Source organism: Neopsephotus bourkii, unplaced genomic scaffold (assembly GCF_033783945.1).
Source record: "Neopsephotus bourkii isolate Nb327-2 ecotype Australia unplaced genomic scaffold, CSIRO-AGI_Nbou_v1 NB_668, whole genome shotgun sequence".
In the NCBI taxonomy this organism is placed as follows: Eukaryota; Metazoa; Chordata; class Aves; order Psittaciformes; family Psittacidae; genus Neopsephotus; species Neopsephotus bourkii.
The window spans coordinates 680861-700694 of NW_026901167.1; the positions used below are offsets into that span (position 1 = coordinate 680861).

The 19834-nt window shown below is 41.6% G+C and overlaps 1 protein-coding gene across 1 annotated transcript; it reads right to left on the reverse strand.

Annotated features, from left to right (window-relative positions):
- Positions 1-615: 615 nt before the first annotated feature.
- On the reverse strand, positions 616-14215 carry HTATSF1 (HIV-1 Tat specific factor 1). Its single transcript, XM_061353213.1, has 9 exons — positions 13975-14215; positions 9990-10194; positions 9636-9683; positions 8609-8763; positions 7579-7742; positions 6572-6671; positions 6039-6128; positions 5386-5523; positions 616-5015 (listed from the first exon to the last, which is right to left on the reverse strand). The coding sequence occupies exons 1-9, from the start codon at positions 14146-14148 to the stop codon at positions 4731-4733; spliced, it is 1359 nt and encodes a 452-aa protein (XP_061209197.1). The 5' UTR covers positions 14149-14215; the 3' UTR covers positions 616-4730.
- Between the last annotated feature and the right edge of the window lie 5619 nt (positions 14216-19834).

Sequence of the window (19834 nt, forward strand, 5' to 3'; positions counted from 1 at the left end):
ACCAGACCACGTCGCCCAAGCCCCATCCAACCTGGCCTTGAACAGTGCCAGGGACGGAGCATTAACCACTTCTCAGGGCACCCTGTGCCAGCACCTCAGCATCCTCACAGTAAACAGCTTCTTCCTTATATCTTACCTGAACGACCCCTGTTTCAGCTTGAACCCATCACCCCTTGTTCTATCACTGTAGTCACTGATGAAGAGTCCCTCTCCAGCATCCTTGTAGGTCCCCTTCAGATACTGCTGTCATGAGCACTTACAATTCCAGCAACACACATTCTGGCCTCCAGTTGGGAAGCTCTGGCGTGTTAACACACAGACTTTAATAAACTGAAGTCACTGTGCACCAAATGCGATGGTACCTTTGACACAGGGAGAAAAGGCAAATGCATGACCTCCAAACTCATCAGAAAAGACTTGTTTTGTTCACGAGTTTGTTTATTAAAAAGGTAGTATAAAACACAACCCCTTTAAGAAACAAAATTGAAGACGAATGCAGGGATTCTCAGATGCTCTCACAGGTCAATATTACTCAAGGATGATTAAATGCTGGTTTTTCTAAAGGATAAATGAAAATGAGCCATTTATGGAAAGAAGAAAACCTGTCAGAAAAAATCCAAGTCAACTTCTTGTCAAGTTTAATCTAACAATAGGCTTCCATGTTACACAATGAGCAAAAAACCAACCTGATTTACTGCAAAAGAGTATGTAATCCTATAAACACAGAACTTCCAGAGTCTCCCGACAGGAAGACTTCAAGCCTTGTATAATGAGCACTAAAATACACACAAGTCCAATCAACACAAGCCCACAACGTCCAGAATTCACGTCTCATACTGCAGTATTGTTTCCTCATGTTCGGAAAGAAAAAGACTTTAAAATCCAAATGACACCTCTAGATATGGTGGGGTTTATTTAGAATTCACTTAGGTTACACAGGGCAAGAACTCAGGGCTTGAATATCCATTTTTCTGGAAAATTTAAAGGCAAGTATGGGTTTCTACGAAGCATCCAATACCTTTATGTTTCCTCAAGTGACTCAAGCTAAGGATTTGGAGTTGTAAATAGAGGTTAGGCTTAACTGGATAATGTCGAGGACATGTCTTAGCTAAAATGCACTGCATTTATCATGCCAAGGGTTTTAAGTGAATTGCAATCCTTATACAAAATGTAAGTTGTACGAGGGACTGAAATTCAATTAAAAAAAAAAAAAAGAAGTAATTCCAGAAGTCAGCAGGAGAAAAACAGATAAAACATTTTGATGCAAAATGAAACTAATTCTCCCTTTACAGCTGGATAGGAACATTCGAGAACCCGCTATAACTTATGTGCCCTCTTGCTTCCAGATGTCTGCCTTGGCCATGCTCTTCTCAATGCTCCTCTCGTCACTGTACAGTTCCCCCACCAGCAAACCACTAAACAGCACTGGGAAGCAACCTACTACTGTATGTTGAAGCTAAGCAACTTATTTTGTATGGCATGGTGAAGGAGTGATTATCTATGGTGAATGATGCTGAAGCATCAGTTAATACTTTCCCTGCTGTTATATTGAGGTGGCTTCACATCCCATTCTGTTACACTGTGTGAATTAGCAGGAACAGCTATTTCTGTAGTTCAAAACTGAGTAACACCAGTTGGGCCAAAGTGCTGCTAGTTACTGTTAGCAGGATATAGAGGGAAGGAGACAGCTTGCCTTAAAATGAACCTCTCACCATCATCCTTGGGATGAAGGAACACGCAGTACACTGGAACACTGGAATTGGAGCCTGAGGAAAAGAAGAAACTAAGCAAAAGGATTTTGTCCCTTCTCATGAGCAAGGCAAGTCATTATAAAGCAGTTTTAATTAAGGAATAAATATAGGGAAAATTGCATTGGGATTTTCACTTCTTCCCAATGTATTTCTGCTGCTGCTCAGTCGGAAAAATGTAAGTTTAAAAAGCAACTCAGCTTGTTCAGCTTCAGATTTGTTAATGGTTGGTATGAATCATCTCTGTTCTATACTACAAAGTTCCCATAATCATACTCTAAAATAGTATTTAGTGAAAATATTTAATTCGGGTTCAGATTTATAAAACTCGGCATCATTTAAACAACAAGGCAACATCAAGAAGAACTTGGTCTCAATGAATGTGCTGAAAAGAAAGTCCCAGCTGCATTAACCTCTCCATAGACTTATAAATGCCTCAAGAACTCAATGAATAGTTTAGAAAAATAGATTTTTACATTTTACTGGGGAATAACAGAGGTAGACAAAAGGAAAATGCCTGTTTGAGTGTAATGCCACGCTTCAGAACAACGTATCTGCATGGAAAGAGCTTTTATTCTCTTATATATCCTAGGTAGTAGGAAAGCATTTGGTCTCGGTCCGTGTGGGTGCTCTACTTCAGCTGGAGGTTTAGAGGACAAGGTGAAAACACTACCACCACATTGGACTTTTGAAGGAAGCCGATCATATTTGTACATCAATTGGAGAGAGGAAGGTTACTGCACATAGAATGGTTCTTTATTATCCAAAGTCTTGTTCCAAACACTAACACTAACCTTATTTTCCTATCTGATACCATGATAAGGCTTCATAGGACTGTACAATTTTATACATTTGTCAGTAAGTTTCTCTATATCTGTTGCAATTCTGCTGTAAAACATGTGATTTAACTGTGTAGGGTGTTGTATGACTGGGCTCTCAAAACACCCCTTAACATAACACAAGAGTAACAGATCTAAAGCCTGGAGTCTAGAAGCTGGAAGGCAAAGAAAGGAGCACTGAAAGCAATACCCACCACACTACATCACACTCTTGATATGCAGAAACTTCCAGCCCTCAAAGGTCTGTGGGGCTTATTAGCAATAAAACTAAGGCAGAAGCAACACAACCCAGAAATGTAATGTGAATATGCCACTGGGTGCAATACAAACCAGGCAGGACTTCAGACACCCTGAATCGTTCAAAATACCTGCTTTGCTGTAATTCACACTTGTAAAGATGAGAAAATGGACTTTCTTAGCTGGCAACAGTTACAGCTCTTCTGCATAATTCAAGCCAACATTGGAAATTCATCACACCAGCTTATAATGAGCCCCTAGGCTTTTAAATCCCTAATTCAAATATCATCTAAGACCAGGTATTTCATAATGAAAAGATGTAATTAATAACCTCAGTGGCATTAACTTAAATGCTCTGGTTGTCATAGCGACCCATACATTTTGATTACATATTAAAACAAGAAAAAACCGAAACCAAACCCCAAAACTAAGAGAACAAAACAAACTTCAAATATAATATAGACTTCTGGGATAGAACATAGATGGGAATCTCTGAGCACAAAGTTTGAACACACCAGTTTTCAGAGTATTTTGAATACTTGAGGGTGGAAAGACAAGAATCAGCATCTATGGGGTCTTGCATATTCATATTCATTCTTTCATTCATGTTAATCCAATGAGAACTAAAAAAAACTTAAAATACCCTCCTTACACTTGTCACCATCCATGTAAAGAACGTGCTAGGAATTTAGCACCAATGGTTTAATTGTTTGGTGCCTAAATCCATCTTCTTCTACCCTTAGGTATCAAAGTAATGGGATTTTAAATTAAGAATTGACTAGGCCCAAAATGAGTCCCCCCAAGTTATTCTTACTAAGATATCTAAAATTAGAATGTTTCCTATGTTCTGCTTTTGGGAATATTTCTAAGAGGGCTAACATTTGCTTTTTCCATAGAAAATGATAGTATTTCAAAGCATATTTTCAAGTATTCTAACTTTTGCACAACAAACTGTAGTTCAAGTTGCCAAAAGCCTTTAAGTTTTATGAAATATGGGAGACCATTCCCACTCTGAAAAGCTAAAGCAAAACAGAGAGAACTCACACTCACCATTCTAACAACATTCAATGAAAGCTTTTACCCTAATGTTAAAGCAAAAACTAAACAAAGTCAAGACATCAATCAAAAGCCTATTTTGCATACCTCCTGCATACAGACCATGAAAGTTTAAGATCAGTCTGACTGCATTATGGTCTAGAATGTGTGTGCTCATGCATTTCTAGTCTCCTAGACTAATTCCAGCCTCAACAGGAGATCTAAGCATCAACTGAAAATCAAAACAGGGGAAATAAAACATTATTTCCTGAATGCTGTGATTTAATAACCTATCTTCACTCAGTTTGCCTTATGTTGGCTATGGCAACATTGTCTTCCACTTCCTTTAAGTCTGTTACTTGGTACTACTCTTATCATTTGCTACTTAAGGCACATCCAATGCATTCACCCTCTACTGTATCACAGCATCCGTTCCATCAAACGATCCAGAGTACTCTGGAAAAGAAGGGTAAGATACTGAGTTCCAAGGGGTACAGGAAAATTAGCAGTATAATCCACAAATCTTGTAATAGCTTTGCATTACTTCAGTTACACATAGTTACATAAACTTAAGGTTTGGAACATATTCTACACTTACATCATGAAACACTGACAAGCATAGTTAGAACAAAAGAAGCCTGATGAGTTTTACTGCATTCTTGGCAACTTGAGTTACTTTACCTGAACAGCCAATTAATACAAACTTTTAGAACCTGATTAAATACTGCTTTTAATGAAAACTTCAAAGCACACAGTTGATGACATTCTAATATGCATATATTCATATGAATATTGTCTGCAATCACCCTGAAGGAAGGGATAAACTCGAACACCACCCTAAACCCCATGCTTTCAGAAAGCATTGAAGATGTTATGTATCTGCTTCATCACCACTGCCTGCAAGGCTGCTGTCTGTAGATGGAGCTCCATCTTCATTAATGCCCTCACCATTATTCTCCCTCTTCTGGGCTTCAGCATTTACATCCTCCTTAGACGTGTCACTAACATTTGAAGGTTGCCTGCCTTCAGGCAGTTTAACACTACTTGTTGCAGAATCTGAATCAGATGCTGTTTGCTGCTCCTTTGCATCAGGATCCTCTAGGAATGATCCCCACACTTTGAGCCTTTCTTCCCTTTCTCTTGCAGTCTCCTCCACCTATTAAAGATAGGTTTATATACATCATTACTAAGTCATACCTGTAACAATGGATATTTACACAGATAAAGTTATACACACATTTATACTACAGAGGTATCTCAAGCCCCGCTGACTGTAAACTAATGATCTGTACATCCACTGGCTGATTCTCTAAGGTGACATCTCCAACAAACCATTTTTAGCATCAAACAGGTCCTTTACATATTGGCTAAACTGAATAAGGATGAATTTTTGGAGACACACTAGCAGTAAAGGAGAAAGAAGCCAGGGCAGGGGAAGAGTATGGAGCTGAGAACACCGAGCACTTCCCAAAACAGGCTTGCAGTTTGGAAGAAGTATTGGATAAAATAGGACCATAAAAGGCTACCTGATAATCCGTTACACCATCCCATGTTTCAGCACTGAGCTGACGACCACCAAACCACCTTCCGTTTAGAGTCAGCTTGCACAGATCAGCTTCTGTAGGTTCTTTGAAGGACACAGAGGCCACGCCATCAGGGTGTCGCTGTAAAGAGAGACAACTTAGGTTTAACAGGTTAAGTAGTAAATTTATCCAACACCTTTTACACTGTGTAACAAAATCAACTTGAATACAGCTCAATCCTAATCATACAGAATCGCGTTTGGCAAAATCCAATTTGCAAGTTTATGCATCTTGTTCTATTTGCAGGCAGAACAGACTTTTTAAAGACAGAAAACAACCAACTGTTTCAGCTATTTTAGCTACAAATAAATGGGATTATAAACTTTCAGTCTTGTGACATGTCTCCAAGTTACTGGGAAGAGTTAAAGTCTGCCTTCACATTGGGTGAAATAGAACAGAAATTCATTTCCAAACCAGCTGATTTTAAAATACTGAAAGATTAGGTCAAGTTGCCATGAAATAAAGACACAAACCAATTAAATGGTTAATGAATTAAATTAATGAATGGTTAATGAATTAAACCTCATATTTAAAGAATCTTAAATGCTTTGCACATTTAGACATTGTGCCAACACAACGTGTACAAAAATACCTACATCAAAAATGAGAACCTTCTTTACTTGACCAAACTTTTCACACTCTGTCCGCAGATCTTCTCTGATCTCATTTAGCACTAAGGGATCCTCCTGCAATGCAATCACACAGCTTGAATTCAACAGAAGCACTTTCTTTTTGCTCAATCACCAATGGAAGACATCTACTGTCTATTAAAAGTTCATAAATGAAGTCTTGTTATGCTGCTTTTTCAAAGCCACTTGGGAGTTGGCAGCCAGCCCTTATGTGAATTTAATAAATGCTACTTGTTAATAATGTTATTTTGTGCCAGTTTCTGCATTTTAACATACTGGTTACTCCTCTTTCCATCCCAAAGAGTACTGTCACTACACACACAGTGGAAAAGGCCAAAATACAGTCATACCAACTTCTTTTTCCTTGCTTTTTGGAAATAGGTGAATAAATGTTAAGCAGATGCTTGGCACAGGAAAAACCCTGCCCAAACTAAGGTTAATTTTGCTCTCTTCTGCTTAGATGAGAACTGCTGTAGCAGTACCAAACTGCACTTTCCTACCTCAAAGTCCTTTGGGTGGAACATATTCCTGATAATAACGATGCGTTCATGTCGCATCCGAGTTGCACCATCTTTCTTCTCCGGCCTCCAATCCAGCTGTCTAATGAAATGAAGCAACAGTAAGAAGATATTGTTGCGGCTCTCTTCAGTTTCTACAAGTATTTGTTGAAAAAAAATCATTAATTTCTTGAAACACAGCAACTCAAAACATGTATTTTGACACAGAGAGTTAAGTTATTCTTCTAAAGAAAGCAGTAAGCATCTGGTTTTACCACTTCTACAAAGCACATGAGGTTTTAATGTCCTCTGTATGTTCACAGAGGAAATATACATAAATCATTCATAGAATCACAGACTGGTTTGTGTTGGAAGGGACCTCAAAGCTCCTCCAAGCTCCAACCCCTGCCACGGGCAGGGACCCCTTCCACTGGAGCAGCTTGCTCCAAGCCCATGTCCAACCTGGCCTTGAACACTGCCAGGGATGGGGCAGCCACAGCTTCTCTGGGCACCCTGTGCCAGCGCCTCAGCACCCTCACAGGGAAGAGTTTCTGCCTTATATGTAACCTAAATATACATAAACATATATTTTAGTATTTGACCCTATGGAAGCCGGCATCTCTTGCCCTTTGCAAGTAGTAAAGCATGGTAGAGACAACGTGTGGACAGAGTGTTTTTACCTCATAAAAGCCTAGATACCATGTCAAGACTTGCACACTCTCACACACTGAGCTAAAAACCCAACAACTTTTACCTCCCTGGAGTTGTAATGCTTTCTTCTAGATCTGCAAGGACCCTGGTTCCCTATATGTGACGTTAATGTGTCAATCATTATGTCAACATTTAATTTAGGAGTTTCTCCCTTTCAAATGGGTGCTTTTTAAGCTGTTTTGCTGTCAGGTGAGATTTCACTTTCTGCATAACTCTCAGCATTGCATTCCAAAGAAAGCAGCTCTTTACTAACAGCCTTAGAATTCAAGCAATATTTTACTGAAATAAGGGATACAAACTTCTGTTGTTGAGACAACTTCTTCTTGTAGTCTTTACATTTCTTCTTCTTTTTGCTTGCATCATACTCCCCCTTCAGTTGAAACTTTGCAACTTCCACATGCAATTTATAGCCTCTAATTTCTGCCTCATCCAGAAGTCTCACCGCAAGTTGAACTGATTCTCTCTATTTGAAGATAAAACAGAACACAAGCTTTAGAGCACAGGGCACAGTCATATTATTCCAGTAACATTTAATTCAGATTATTGTGCTAAGGATCCATTTCCTTTCATCGTAAACCATAATGCCACACCTCTTCCAAGCCTCTTGACAAGCAGCTAGCTGGCAATGCTTGTTTTATCAAAACCCAGTATTTCTTCACCACTATTATAGCACTGTCCTGCCTTTAGGACAAGGATATTAATGCTCCCAAAAGAAACTGCATACATTTCATTTAAGTATGTCATAGAAATTAATCTGCAATGGTCAAGCAAGCCGATGAAGTCCTTCAGAATAGAGACTCTTTATACCTGTGCACTGGAACAGCCCCAGCTACTAAAAGTACAGAAATAGCACAGACTACAATGCAGCTGCTTTAACACTGCCTGGTGCTTTCTGCAGCATTAAAGCACATTGCATTTGCAAGCAATGACTTCCCAAATTATTCACCAGTAAAACACACAAAGGAAGTAGTCCTGCAGCCTGAACTTTCACAGATTAATGCAGAATGCAGTAACAATTCTGAATCTAACCAATTCTCAACCAATATTTACTCAGCTGGGGGAGGACTACAGTATGCAGACAAGACAGGAACATGCAGAGACATGTTCAGCAAGTACTACGGACATTTCCAGGGGTAGGGTGGGGATGGATTAAGAGGAAATGAATGAAGAGCACAAGTAGGTAAGTGACATTTCTGGAATAAATCTGTAAAACAGACCCCTAAATTTTAAGATGTATTCCTGATCAAGAACCTTCAGAGTATAATTCTAAAACAGTGGTCGTAAGTATCTTCAATGGGAATGAAAACCACATGGCAGTGCACCACTGACCTTTAGATAGCAACACAGACCATCTCCTTTAAGATTTCCTTCCTTATCTTTGTACAGTTTGATTTTGTGTTCTTCTGTCTGAGGATCTCGCATAATGATGCCACATTTTGACATGACTTGTATAAATTCATCTTTCGTGATGTCTGGAGGTAAACCTGCAAAATCAATTCAAACAGAAGGCTTCAGAATGCTCGATTACTTTGTAAAACCTCATCAGAAGAAAAACCCCCGCAGTATTTCCTTAAAGGGAAGATCTGAAAGACAAAGTTTTACATACACCATAAGAAACCACTGCCCTTGGGACAAGTATTTTTGGTATTACCTTTTAAACATTACTTCATACCCTCAAAGCTCCTCCAGCTCCAACCCCTGCCATGGGCAGGGCCACCTTCCACTGGAGCAGCTTGCTCCAAGCCCCTGTGTCCAACCTGGCCTTGAGCACTGCCAGGGATGGGGCAGCCACAGCTTCTCTGGGCACCCTGTGCCAGCGCCTCAGCACCCTCACAGGGAAGAGCTTCTGCCTAAGAGCTCAGCTCAGTCTCCCCTCGGGCAGATTCAAGCCATTCCCCTTGGCCTGTCCCTACAGACTCTTGCCATAAGCCCCTCTCCAGCAAAAGCTGGAAATTGTATATCCTTTACATATTAAAATATTCAGTGATGCATATAATCAGTGCACTATCTTATTATAAACTTGTTCTCATTATTGTATTCCTTATGTGCTCACAGGAATTTTTTCTTTGTGGTAGCTTACTTTAAAGAAATGAATGTCTTGGCTGACACTAATATCTCTCAGAATAATAATAGCTCCCAGAATATCACATTTAAAAGATAAAAGCATAGGGTATGTCCCTTATATTAACTTTCCAATCTGCAATTTAAAGGTCACAAAGACATTACACATTCAGAAACATAAGGTTAATTAGCTCGCAAATGGCAGACTGACCAGATAGTATTAGAAGTCAGTGAGAGAGATATGAGCCTTTTACCATCTTTAGCTCAAAGTATATAAAGAAACACTATTACTTACCAGTCACATAAACATTCGTGTTTCTATCTTCTTCAACATGAAACCATCCTAAAAACAAAGAGTTGTAATTCAGTTATGCCAATATATTACACATGGGAGCACACATTAATATTCCCATTCCATCTGATTTTTTTGCTTCTCATAGAAAAGACTCTGAACGTGCTTTAAACTGACTTTTATTCCACCATGTGTACAGTCTCAGGTGGGTACCTATGAAGTACCATACAGTTTTAAAGCCATTCTGGAAACATTCAGAACAACCCATATCTTTGCTGCACATGGTAACACCAAACAGTTTCCAGTCAGGACTACACAGGTTGAAGCCTACACAGAGGGCAACCCTTTGTCACTTACCTGGCTCAAGCTTCCGTTTTTCTGCTTTTTGCTTTGGATCTGTTTGCTGTGGTCCTCTCTCATTTGCTGATGGTTGTGTTCCTGATGTCTTAGAGCTTACTGGTTGCTTACTTTCAGTTGCTGTGCCAGAAGCAGATGAGCTGTCTGTCTCCTCTGCATTGAAGCCGTAGTTGGCATGATACGTTGCTAGGAAATCTTCTGTTATCTGAAAACAAATTAGGAAAGTGAATCCAAATTTTTGAAGAACTACAAATTCAGGTTTTGAGTGGTTTAATGGTAGGTAGAGGATGGTCAGGTTTTAATCTGTCAGCATAGAGAGTAACAGTACTTGAAATCACCTTTGTAAAGCCACAAGAACCAGCTCAGGCATTACCTGAACTACACCAACATACTAATTCCATAGAGCACATGAAGTTTTTAAGCAAACACTTTACAAGTTCTGCCTGTTTTTAAGCAAAGTGTTCTGCTTGGTTGAAATGGATTTACCTGAGGGACAGAAACCAAGCACTCCAGCCCATGTGGAAGAGATAAAGTGACACTGCCAGTGAGCCAACAACTTCTCCACACATGATGAATGACTGACATTTGTAGGCATCTGCCTTTTCATAGAAACATTCTTGGAGATGACATATGTTTGTGTTGACAGGCAATAAATATTGCACTTCCAGACATATCTGAACACTGTTTGTAAGGGTCCACACTCTGTATCCTACTAATAAATAATTCTCTTGTTCCTTTCTAGAGACTATATTTGGATATAACACAACATTAGCAAATGTCTACCTTGTAGAGACCAAAACCAAAAACACCCCATAAATTATATCCAGTATTTCCAGCTAGGCAGACTTTAATACTAACCAGTAGCAGTAACATGGAAAGAGATAATACATCATAGCTGCTTTCGCTAGATCACTGCGCTGTGAAGTGTTTTCTGAAGTACACACACTGAAATGATTTATTCCCAAAGCTGAGCCTTAACCTTTGAAAATGGTACCTGATTCTGACCTGTGCTGCACTTGCTTCATCTGTATCAACAGGGAACAAAACTTACTGTCACTGAGCTATTTTAAGAGTGGCACAGATGTAGGTAAGTAGGGGCAGACAGAAGCAGGTGCCAACAATAACGATGCAAGCTCATATCTGCCATGATTTGATGCTTGATGTTTCATCTCCAAGCTTTTATTCTGACAAATCAAAAACACAGAGTTGACAGTAACAGGCCTGCCATGAATAACACAAGATGCCACATAGCCCGTTGTAATTTATAAGTTTACTATGCAATAATTCCTACAGGAAACAAGATTTGCAACACACCTCGATCAGGAATGTAAGTGGCTCCTCTTAGAGACATGACATAATGTCAAGGGAAGAAGAGTACAACCACCTTTAGTGAAGAAAAGAAGGCTCTCGTGCTCTAACCAGGTTCATTATGCTTGACACCAGCAATCTTAGCAAAGCCTTAGCTTCCCAGTTGATGAAATCAAGAGATTTAAGAAGCTTTTAAAGTTTCTGGTGAACGATATTATTCATGTTCATCAGAGAACCTACTGATGAATTAGTGATCAAACCTGCAACAACTAAGCACCTTCCTGCAGCAGTAGCTTCCCAGCTTCAGGGGGAACCACAATCTCATGTAAAGCCACATTTATTCCTAGCAAATTACCTACCACAGACTGACAAATTTTGCCAGTCAATAACAGAAGCTTTTTTCCCCCTATTATATGCTATCATCTTATCATATATACTAACTACTTCAATTTAAAATATGTTATTTGCAGGCGTAAAGGAATTTTTGCAAGTAGAAAGGCTTTCATGGTAACTTATGTCACATGGAAAACAAGCATCCACAGAATTTCTTACTTGAGGCTTCTATCCGCTTCTGGTGGGAGATCAGTTCTATCTCCACAGCTGCACAGTTTGGGGCAATTAAGCTTATAGGAAAAGAAATACAATACTGAGGGCCATGCTAGCATGTAATTTACTACTGGTCACACTGAAATGGAAAGGAATAGATTAACCAAATGAAGAACAGATACCCTGTGCCTCCAGACAACATCCAGTGTGTTTTGTCAAAGCAAGTGCTGAAGGAAGACAGATGAATTCAACATGTGATTTTGTGCTATATCTGTGAAGCATTAGAAGAAGTTGGTATCCATCAATATAGCACCACTGAAAGAAAACTCATCAATAATACATGAAGTTGCCATCACTTTTAGTGAATATTTGACTGTCTCCAATCTTTGCTGAGGAATGTTAACAGTTAATAGCATTAAGTTCCTGCACTGGTTTGAAATCAGCTTTAGCAGTTCAGCTCTATTCCCAAAGCAGGGCAACAGTGCAATACCAGTCTGGAGGGGATACTTATTTAGACCAGTCAGACTATTACAATCTTTTGTCAGAGAACAGAGGCAAGGGATTTTGTTACTGCTCATGAAGCAGAGCCAGGACTTCAGCTTTTAGCTCCTGCAGTCTCTTAAGTTTATTTTGATACAACATTCTGTTGTATAATCATCATCAAAATGAAGTAACCTGAGATATTACATCTAACTCTAGTGTTAGATCTCTGACACACAGCACTTCACAATCATTCTTCACCAACTTCTACTATACATCGTAGTTACTAATGAACTTTGTTGTTCCTATATAACCTGTCCAACCCTTAATGTTATCTCCTCTCAGAGAGAGAAATTTGAGGTAGGAAAGGCACTTCAGAAAGGCCTGAAAGGGAGAGATAAAGAGGTGAAACAGAGGGGAAGGCACAGGGAAGTTGGAACTAGATGATCTTTAAGTCCCCTTCCAAAACAAACTATTCCAACACTACAAGAAGTTACTGTGCTCACTATAGTCCTCTGTAAGGAGCCAGGGATACTTGGTTCCCCACTGCTCCACTTGGTGAGTCTGGATTTTCCATGTTTTTACTGCTACATGGACACCTTACTAGGTTTACACATATGTAAACCTGGCACTAAAGGCTTCATCCTCACTCATTCCCTGAACTGCAGTGAATTCAGAGGCCCAAAAAAGAACTGGTGCATTACGTTGATCAAGTATATGCTATAAAATGTCTTAATACTTCTAAATTAAGTAACTGCCCCTGTTCATTGGTATTAGTAATAACTCTACCATGTCACTTATGGATCAGCAGCTTGGCACAACACGTTATGTCTATGTTCCCTCGCACCTTGAAGAACCAGGCTGTTACAGTAAGTTCATTTATTATACTCAAAGTATTTGATAACAGAAACAAGATGAAAAACTGTAAGACGTTTCGATTCTGTGGAAGGTCTTTAAATGTGGAACTAGATCTTTAAGGCCCCTTCGAATGGTAACCATTCTGAACAATTTATTTTTCAAGCTCTAAGGAGAGGGAAGGAGACATCTTTACACACACATTGTTTCCAGGTAATAATAAAAGAGGAATACACTGCTCCATTTTCATCTAGAACAGGCTAGCTCATGCCCACAGAAAGACAAAGATCAGAGGTTGGAACCAGATGATCTTAAGGTCCTTTCCAACGCAAACCATTCTGTGAGTCTATGATTCCATGATTTCCGCAGCTCCTGCAATAAAGAAACCCAAACATATCCAAGGCAGAACCGGAGGCCCATAGATCTAACTGTGACCTCATGCCAGGCCCAATAAGTTCTGCAGATCCACAGCAAAGGAGAAGAGCCAACCTACAGCTCCTCACAACACGAGAGCAGCAAGCAGCCGGTAAGGCTACAGACGGAGGCAGCTCTGCCGTGGGTTTTGCCTATAAAAGCCAGACTTTCAGCACTCCAGATTTAGCAACAGACACATTTAGCTGAGCCAGACAAGCGAGACAGCTCCGTGCTGGAGGCCCCGCATCAACCGTGCCTCACTCCCACCCCTCCGCGGGGAATCCTGGGCACGCCACGGGGGGAGGCCGGCGTACGGGAGGCAGCGGAGGCCCCGCGGTCCGGCGAGGAGGCGGCGCCTCACAGCGGGCCCGCCCGCACCCACCTTGGGGAACCAGGCCTTCTTCTCCCGGTCCCACTCGTAGGCAGCTCCATCGGCCGGATCGACGTAGGTGAAGGGGTCGGACTCGCCTTCGGCGCCGGGCTCGGGCTTGGCGTCGTACTGCTGCTGGAGCTGCAGCTGCCGGTAGAACTCCTCGTTCCCGTCCTCACCGCTCATCCTGACCCGTTTGGATACACCCGCACCGGGCCTCGGCACCTGCACCACCGCCGCCTTAGGCGCCCGCTCTCCCCGCCCCTGTGAGCAGCGGGGCCGGGCAGCGGCGGGTCCCCGCTGCCGGTAACCGCACCGGAGCCCCGCAGCGCGCAGCAGCGGAAGCGACGTCCCCCTCCCCCCAATCACCGGCGGGGGCTTACCCTTTACTCCCGCCCCCATCCACTCCGCAGCCACTGAGCTGCGGGCTGGCTGATCACGTGTGGAGCGGAGTAGCCAATGGGAAGGAGGGAGGGCGGGAGAGAGGTTGTTGCCGGGCTGAGGGGTGGAGTTTGTCTTCCCGCCGCGGGGCGGGCTAGGGCTGGCAGCGATGGCGGCCGGCGGGTACAGGCGAGGCTGTATCGCGCTTCGTGCCCCTCAGCGGCCCTGCCCCTGCTCCTCAGGCTCTGTTGCACCACAGGCACGGCCAAGGTATAACGGCGGCTGGCCCTGAAGTACTGAGCTTAAAGTCTGGTCCCGGCCACCTGTGGGCAGGGAGCTGTGGGGCCCTGTGTAGTATAATAAGAGGCAGCAGTGCTTTCTCCTGTTGTGCCTTGGACGCCGCTGACGCTGCCCAGAGAAGCTGTGGCTGCCCCATCCCTGGCAGTGCTCAAGGCCAGGTTGGACACAGGGGCTTGGAACAAGCTGCTCCAGTGGAAGGGGTCCCTGCCTGTGGCAGGGGTTAGAGCTGGAGGAGCTTTGAGGTCCCTTCCAACCCAAACCAGTCCATGACATGTATCTGCTTCCAACAGGACTGGGCTGTAACAGGCTGAGGGCATCCAGCTACGATCACCGTGTTCCTTTTGGAAGGGGTTGAAGTATTGCTGCATAGGGCTTATCTTCACAATGTTGAATCACGTTGCAGTAATGAAGCCTGCAGTTCGTTATTAATCATTGTAGAGACCTGCCTATGGGTACTTACTCAAATCAGTTCCATTAAAAGACCTTCATTCAGTGCCATCTAGTGGTTTTCACAGTGCGATCCAGGCAGCCTTGCAGGAAAACCAAATTTAATTGCTAGAGTTGTATGTGCTTCAACGTATTTTTATTTAGAGGGCAAAGAAGCAAACTGTTCAGGCTTTGTTTTGCAACATTTCACCCAGAGCTGTAAACCCCGGGTACTAAAACAGTGCCCATGTTCTGAATGAACAGCTAAACTGACTGAGGCTGGTTACAAGTGGCAAAGCCATCTTCCCACTCAGAAAACTACCTTCAGTGCAAAAGCTTTCTGGAAATGAGTATTCCAGGAACGAAGGTATCTTTACTGTCATACACACTGGCATGATAATAAGGTCAAAACCACAGTGCTGAGCTTCGTAAGGAGAGACCAACATCAATTAACTGTGTGGGCAACAGACCGTGGGGTGAAATTGCTGCGGATATAAATATAGACTTGTAGTAACCTTTGGCTGTTCCACAAGCAGCATCCATCCTAGTTAATGGCATCTTTCATGCTTCAAGTGTTTTGTCTTGGCAGGGCTATTACAGTGGTTGCCCAAAGATTGGTTTGTGATCACTTCTAAACTGACAGCTTAAGAGGCATTTGTATTAGGGTCTCAAATAGACACTGGGTTTTGGTGAGGAGCATGAGAGGCTTAACAGAAACTGTGCTTACTTACAAAACTTGCAGTTGGGTGTATGTTGGAAGTCAGATAATCACAGCCTTAAACACTATGAGAGCGATATAATTTAAGTCTGAAACTGCTCATTTGGTTTTGGCAGGGTTTTTGACATCCATCACCTGAGTAAATGTAGTGATGTCTGTGCCCACATAGTACAGATTTCCCTCGTGTGCACTGGGGCACTGTCCTGGGAAACAGGAGATCCAATTTTCATCTCAATCCAATGGAAGTGGGAGCATGCTTGTGTGCAGCAGGGTTAGTGGGTGGTAAATTTGATCTACACACTTCAGTGTAGCTATGAGGACAAACTACCTCAGGTTCCCTCACACCTTCCACAGATAACAGCATGCGTGACGGCAGCTACTGCAGCAGAGCTTCTTACCATGTCACCACCATCTGTTCTCTTCCTCTTCAGTGACCCAGCTCAGGGAGCTGGTTCGTCTGGAAACTCATCATTTTTGCTGGTCAGTACAGCTTTCCTTTCAATCACATCCTTGATGTGGAATAATTGATGGCTGCGCAAGCATCGCTACTGCAAGCTGTGTGTTGTGGGGATGGTGTGAAGACCTCGAGTGTTACACAGCGCACATCAGGCTAAGCTGTCAAGAAATGGTGTTTTAGATCCTGACAGAATGTCTGAAAATGAATATTAAAAGGAAACATTATCAGGATAACTTGTATCTGTGTCTGACTCTTCTCTGTGGACAAGGGGTTTATCAGAGCTGATTGTTGGTCTATAGGTACCATCTACTACAAATAATAATCCTGCTTTTCCTAAAGTGGTGTTTTGCTGCCAGAGGGGAACTCACTAGCTAACACTTAATTAGGTAAAGAGTTAGCACTCTTTTCTTACATTGCCTTGTTATGTTAAACCAAGGAGGCAGTAACCAGTGATTAAGTACAGAGAGGTTTCTCCTCTTTGTAACTCTTCTGTTGGGTTTCCACGGGGCTGGAGCCTGTAGCTGTTATACAAAGCAGTGAGAGTGGAGTCTTCACAGTGTGAAAAATGACAGCACCAGAGCCAGATGTGCTAAAAAATCAATAACCTTCCTTATGCTGACAAAGGAAATTCCACAGAATGGTTCACCTTGCCCTGAGGGGACCATCTGTGGCAGAACCCATGACCTGATGCTGATTAGAGACTTAATTATAACTAACACTGATTGAAATAATAAAGTGCTGTAGCTGTGTGTAACTTTAGCTTATCCTTGAGGTTTGTATTCATAGCAGAAGCACATGAGAGTGTCAGCAGAAAGCCACATTGAACTGTGTCAAATGAAGCAGTACTTCCTGAGTGAGCTTTAATAGTGACAGCACAAATTAAAGTACTGATACTAAAGCTGCTGCTAAGGTGAATGTCAATTGTAAATGTTACATTAACACAAACTGTTAATGGGCTTGTCTCATTCAAAAGAGAAACTATAAATGGTACATCCTAGAAATCATATTTACTCACTCCTTAAGACTCCACATGAACAAGACATTTGATGGAGTCCTGGCTTTCAGTAGTTTGTGCCTTTTTTTCTACCTTGCTATAAATAGGAGATAAATAGTAAACCACTAATTATTCATGCCAGTTCTTTGCTAAATAACAGCCAATATTTCTGTAAATTTATATTATTCCCATATGCCCTTATGGGATTACACTTGTATTACCTAAGGGTAAAAGAACTGGGTTTTGGAACACTGAGAAAGATTGCAAAGGAAACAGCTCTTTTCCTCTAAATCCAGTCATGGTAATGTGGAGAGATTTTATGGATATTATATTGGGGCAATAGATGGAATAAATAATATCAGATTGTTTAGCTAAAAATAAATGTTAAGCAGAATATCACTCCAGTACATGGAGATTTCAATGTACAGAATTATGAAAGCCTGAAGTATACAGCAGAGTTAGTTAACTTCTGGCTTGAAATATTGCCAGTCTTTAAACAAAACATGTGCAGCATCTGGCAGAAACATCAGGTTTGTAACAGGATCTATTAGCACTACATCAATAGACAGGCTATCCAGTTAGAGGACAAGCAAAAAGTAGCTGCATGCAAAGCAAGGCAAATGGAGAATTAGGAAACTGGGGGGTTTAAAAGCTCCTATGAGGTGTAGCCAAGGATTTTACAGTGGGAAATTTGGTCTCCAATGGAGCTAAATTGTGAAGTCCAGTAACACGTGGCAGGTTTGTTTTCCAAAGGCTGTAAGAAGCTAGAATAATAGAACGGTAGTGTTGGTTGATTTAGTCTTTTGTTTAGAATTTCCTATAGTAAGACACAGGAAGATAAAAGTAGATTCAGAAGTGTTTAGGCTTATTTCCTTATTTCAGTCTCACCCTGCAGCCCCATTAAGACAAAAAGAGAAAGGGAAGATACCAGTGCCTTGTATTTGTTGTGTTTGTACACAGCTCACTACTAGAGACTGTTCTATTAAGACAAATAAAGTAAACTAAGGTATCCTGAGTCTGTTTTACTATAAACGGTATTTCTGTGCTGTTATATTTCCATTTCAGTGGTCCTATCCTGGTGTAAAACTGGTACAATGAAATGGAGAATCCACTTGAAAATTAGGGCTTATAGCCTTGCAGCTTCTAACATGAAAAGTGTAGTAAAATAAGGCCAGGCCTGATGAGATTAAAGTGGACTGTCATGAAACCCATTTAAGATAACGACAGAGGTTGAATTCCAATGCCTTTGGGATTTATAGTTTGGGCTTATTATTCTGATGAGAGCAGTCAACAGAGAGAGACTGCGAATTTTTCTTCTCCTGTAATGAATTCAAATACTGGGGCATGGAGGGATGGATTTCCAGCTGTGTGTTGTTAGGGGCTCTGTGCAGCTGGAGGGCTTAGAAATTCCTGGAATTCAGAAATCCTCTAACTTCCAGCACTGTTTTGTTTAGTTCCTATGTTGCCACCCCTCTTCTGTACCTTAATGCACAAATATCTTGGTTTGAGATATAAGTCCCTTAGTTTAAGCAACAGCAAACCTATTGGGTTTTTCTACCACCAACTCTCACAGAGCGAAATTTGGGTTCAGGGTACACAAAATCCATAAAGATAAGTGTTGTTCAACATATTTATAATGGGAGGTAGGAAGATTTGCCTCCTGTATTTCCTGATAGGAAGACTCTGTGCCAGCAGCCCTGCTGAGCCTTCTAGGGATGCACAGGCTGCCCATGATAGGCTGTCACTGACTTGCCCCTGCGTGCAGAGGTATAAAATGAGTGGATCTGAGATTAGAAGACCTATCTCATAAAGGCAGTCTGTCCGAATATTACAAAGGGATTCTGCTTGAACAACATGAAGAATAGAAAATCAGTACAATAGAAAAACCAAGCTCTCCCAGCATGCTTGAAAATGTGCAGATCACTTAGATATGACCACATACACTACAGCAGGAGTGGATCTGCGGAGGTAAAGGGTTAGTCTGACCCCCACACACCGTACACTTTGGGGGGCTTTACCTCAAACTCACTCTTGTCTGGTTCTGTGGCCTGGACACACAGTTTCATCTGACAGAAATCCAGGTCAAGATGACTCTGGGAGACAGAGCAAAGTAAGGCAGGAGGGGATGTTTGAGCAGTTCACTTCAGAAGTATGCTGTAAATCCAAATAGAACTTTAATGCAGATCCACCTCAGTTTCTTGATGTTAAATCACTGGAACAATGAGGAATGCTGCACTGCTAAGATGCTTTACCCATAGGTTGCAAAGACTGTTGCAAGTATGGTTAAAGATGATGATAACTTTCTCCGAGAGATGGTCACTGGCTGGTCCCCTTGACTTCCTTAGGAACTGAGAAGGGAAGCTCTTTACACAGCAATCAGTTCTTACCCAGAGATTCAAAGTAAATCACTGTCAGAGCAAGGGCTGGTGTAGATCTGGTCCGTAATGCTTATTCTTCTTTTACTACACTGTACTACAAACCTTAGCTTTCTTTCATTTAAGTGTGCCTTTTGATGAATTTAGCAATTTTTAACATTCAGGACAACAAAAAAAAAGATCAGAAATCTTCTTGGTTGATGGTGTTAGGACTGTAAGTG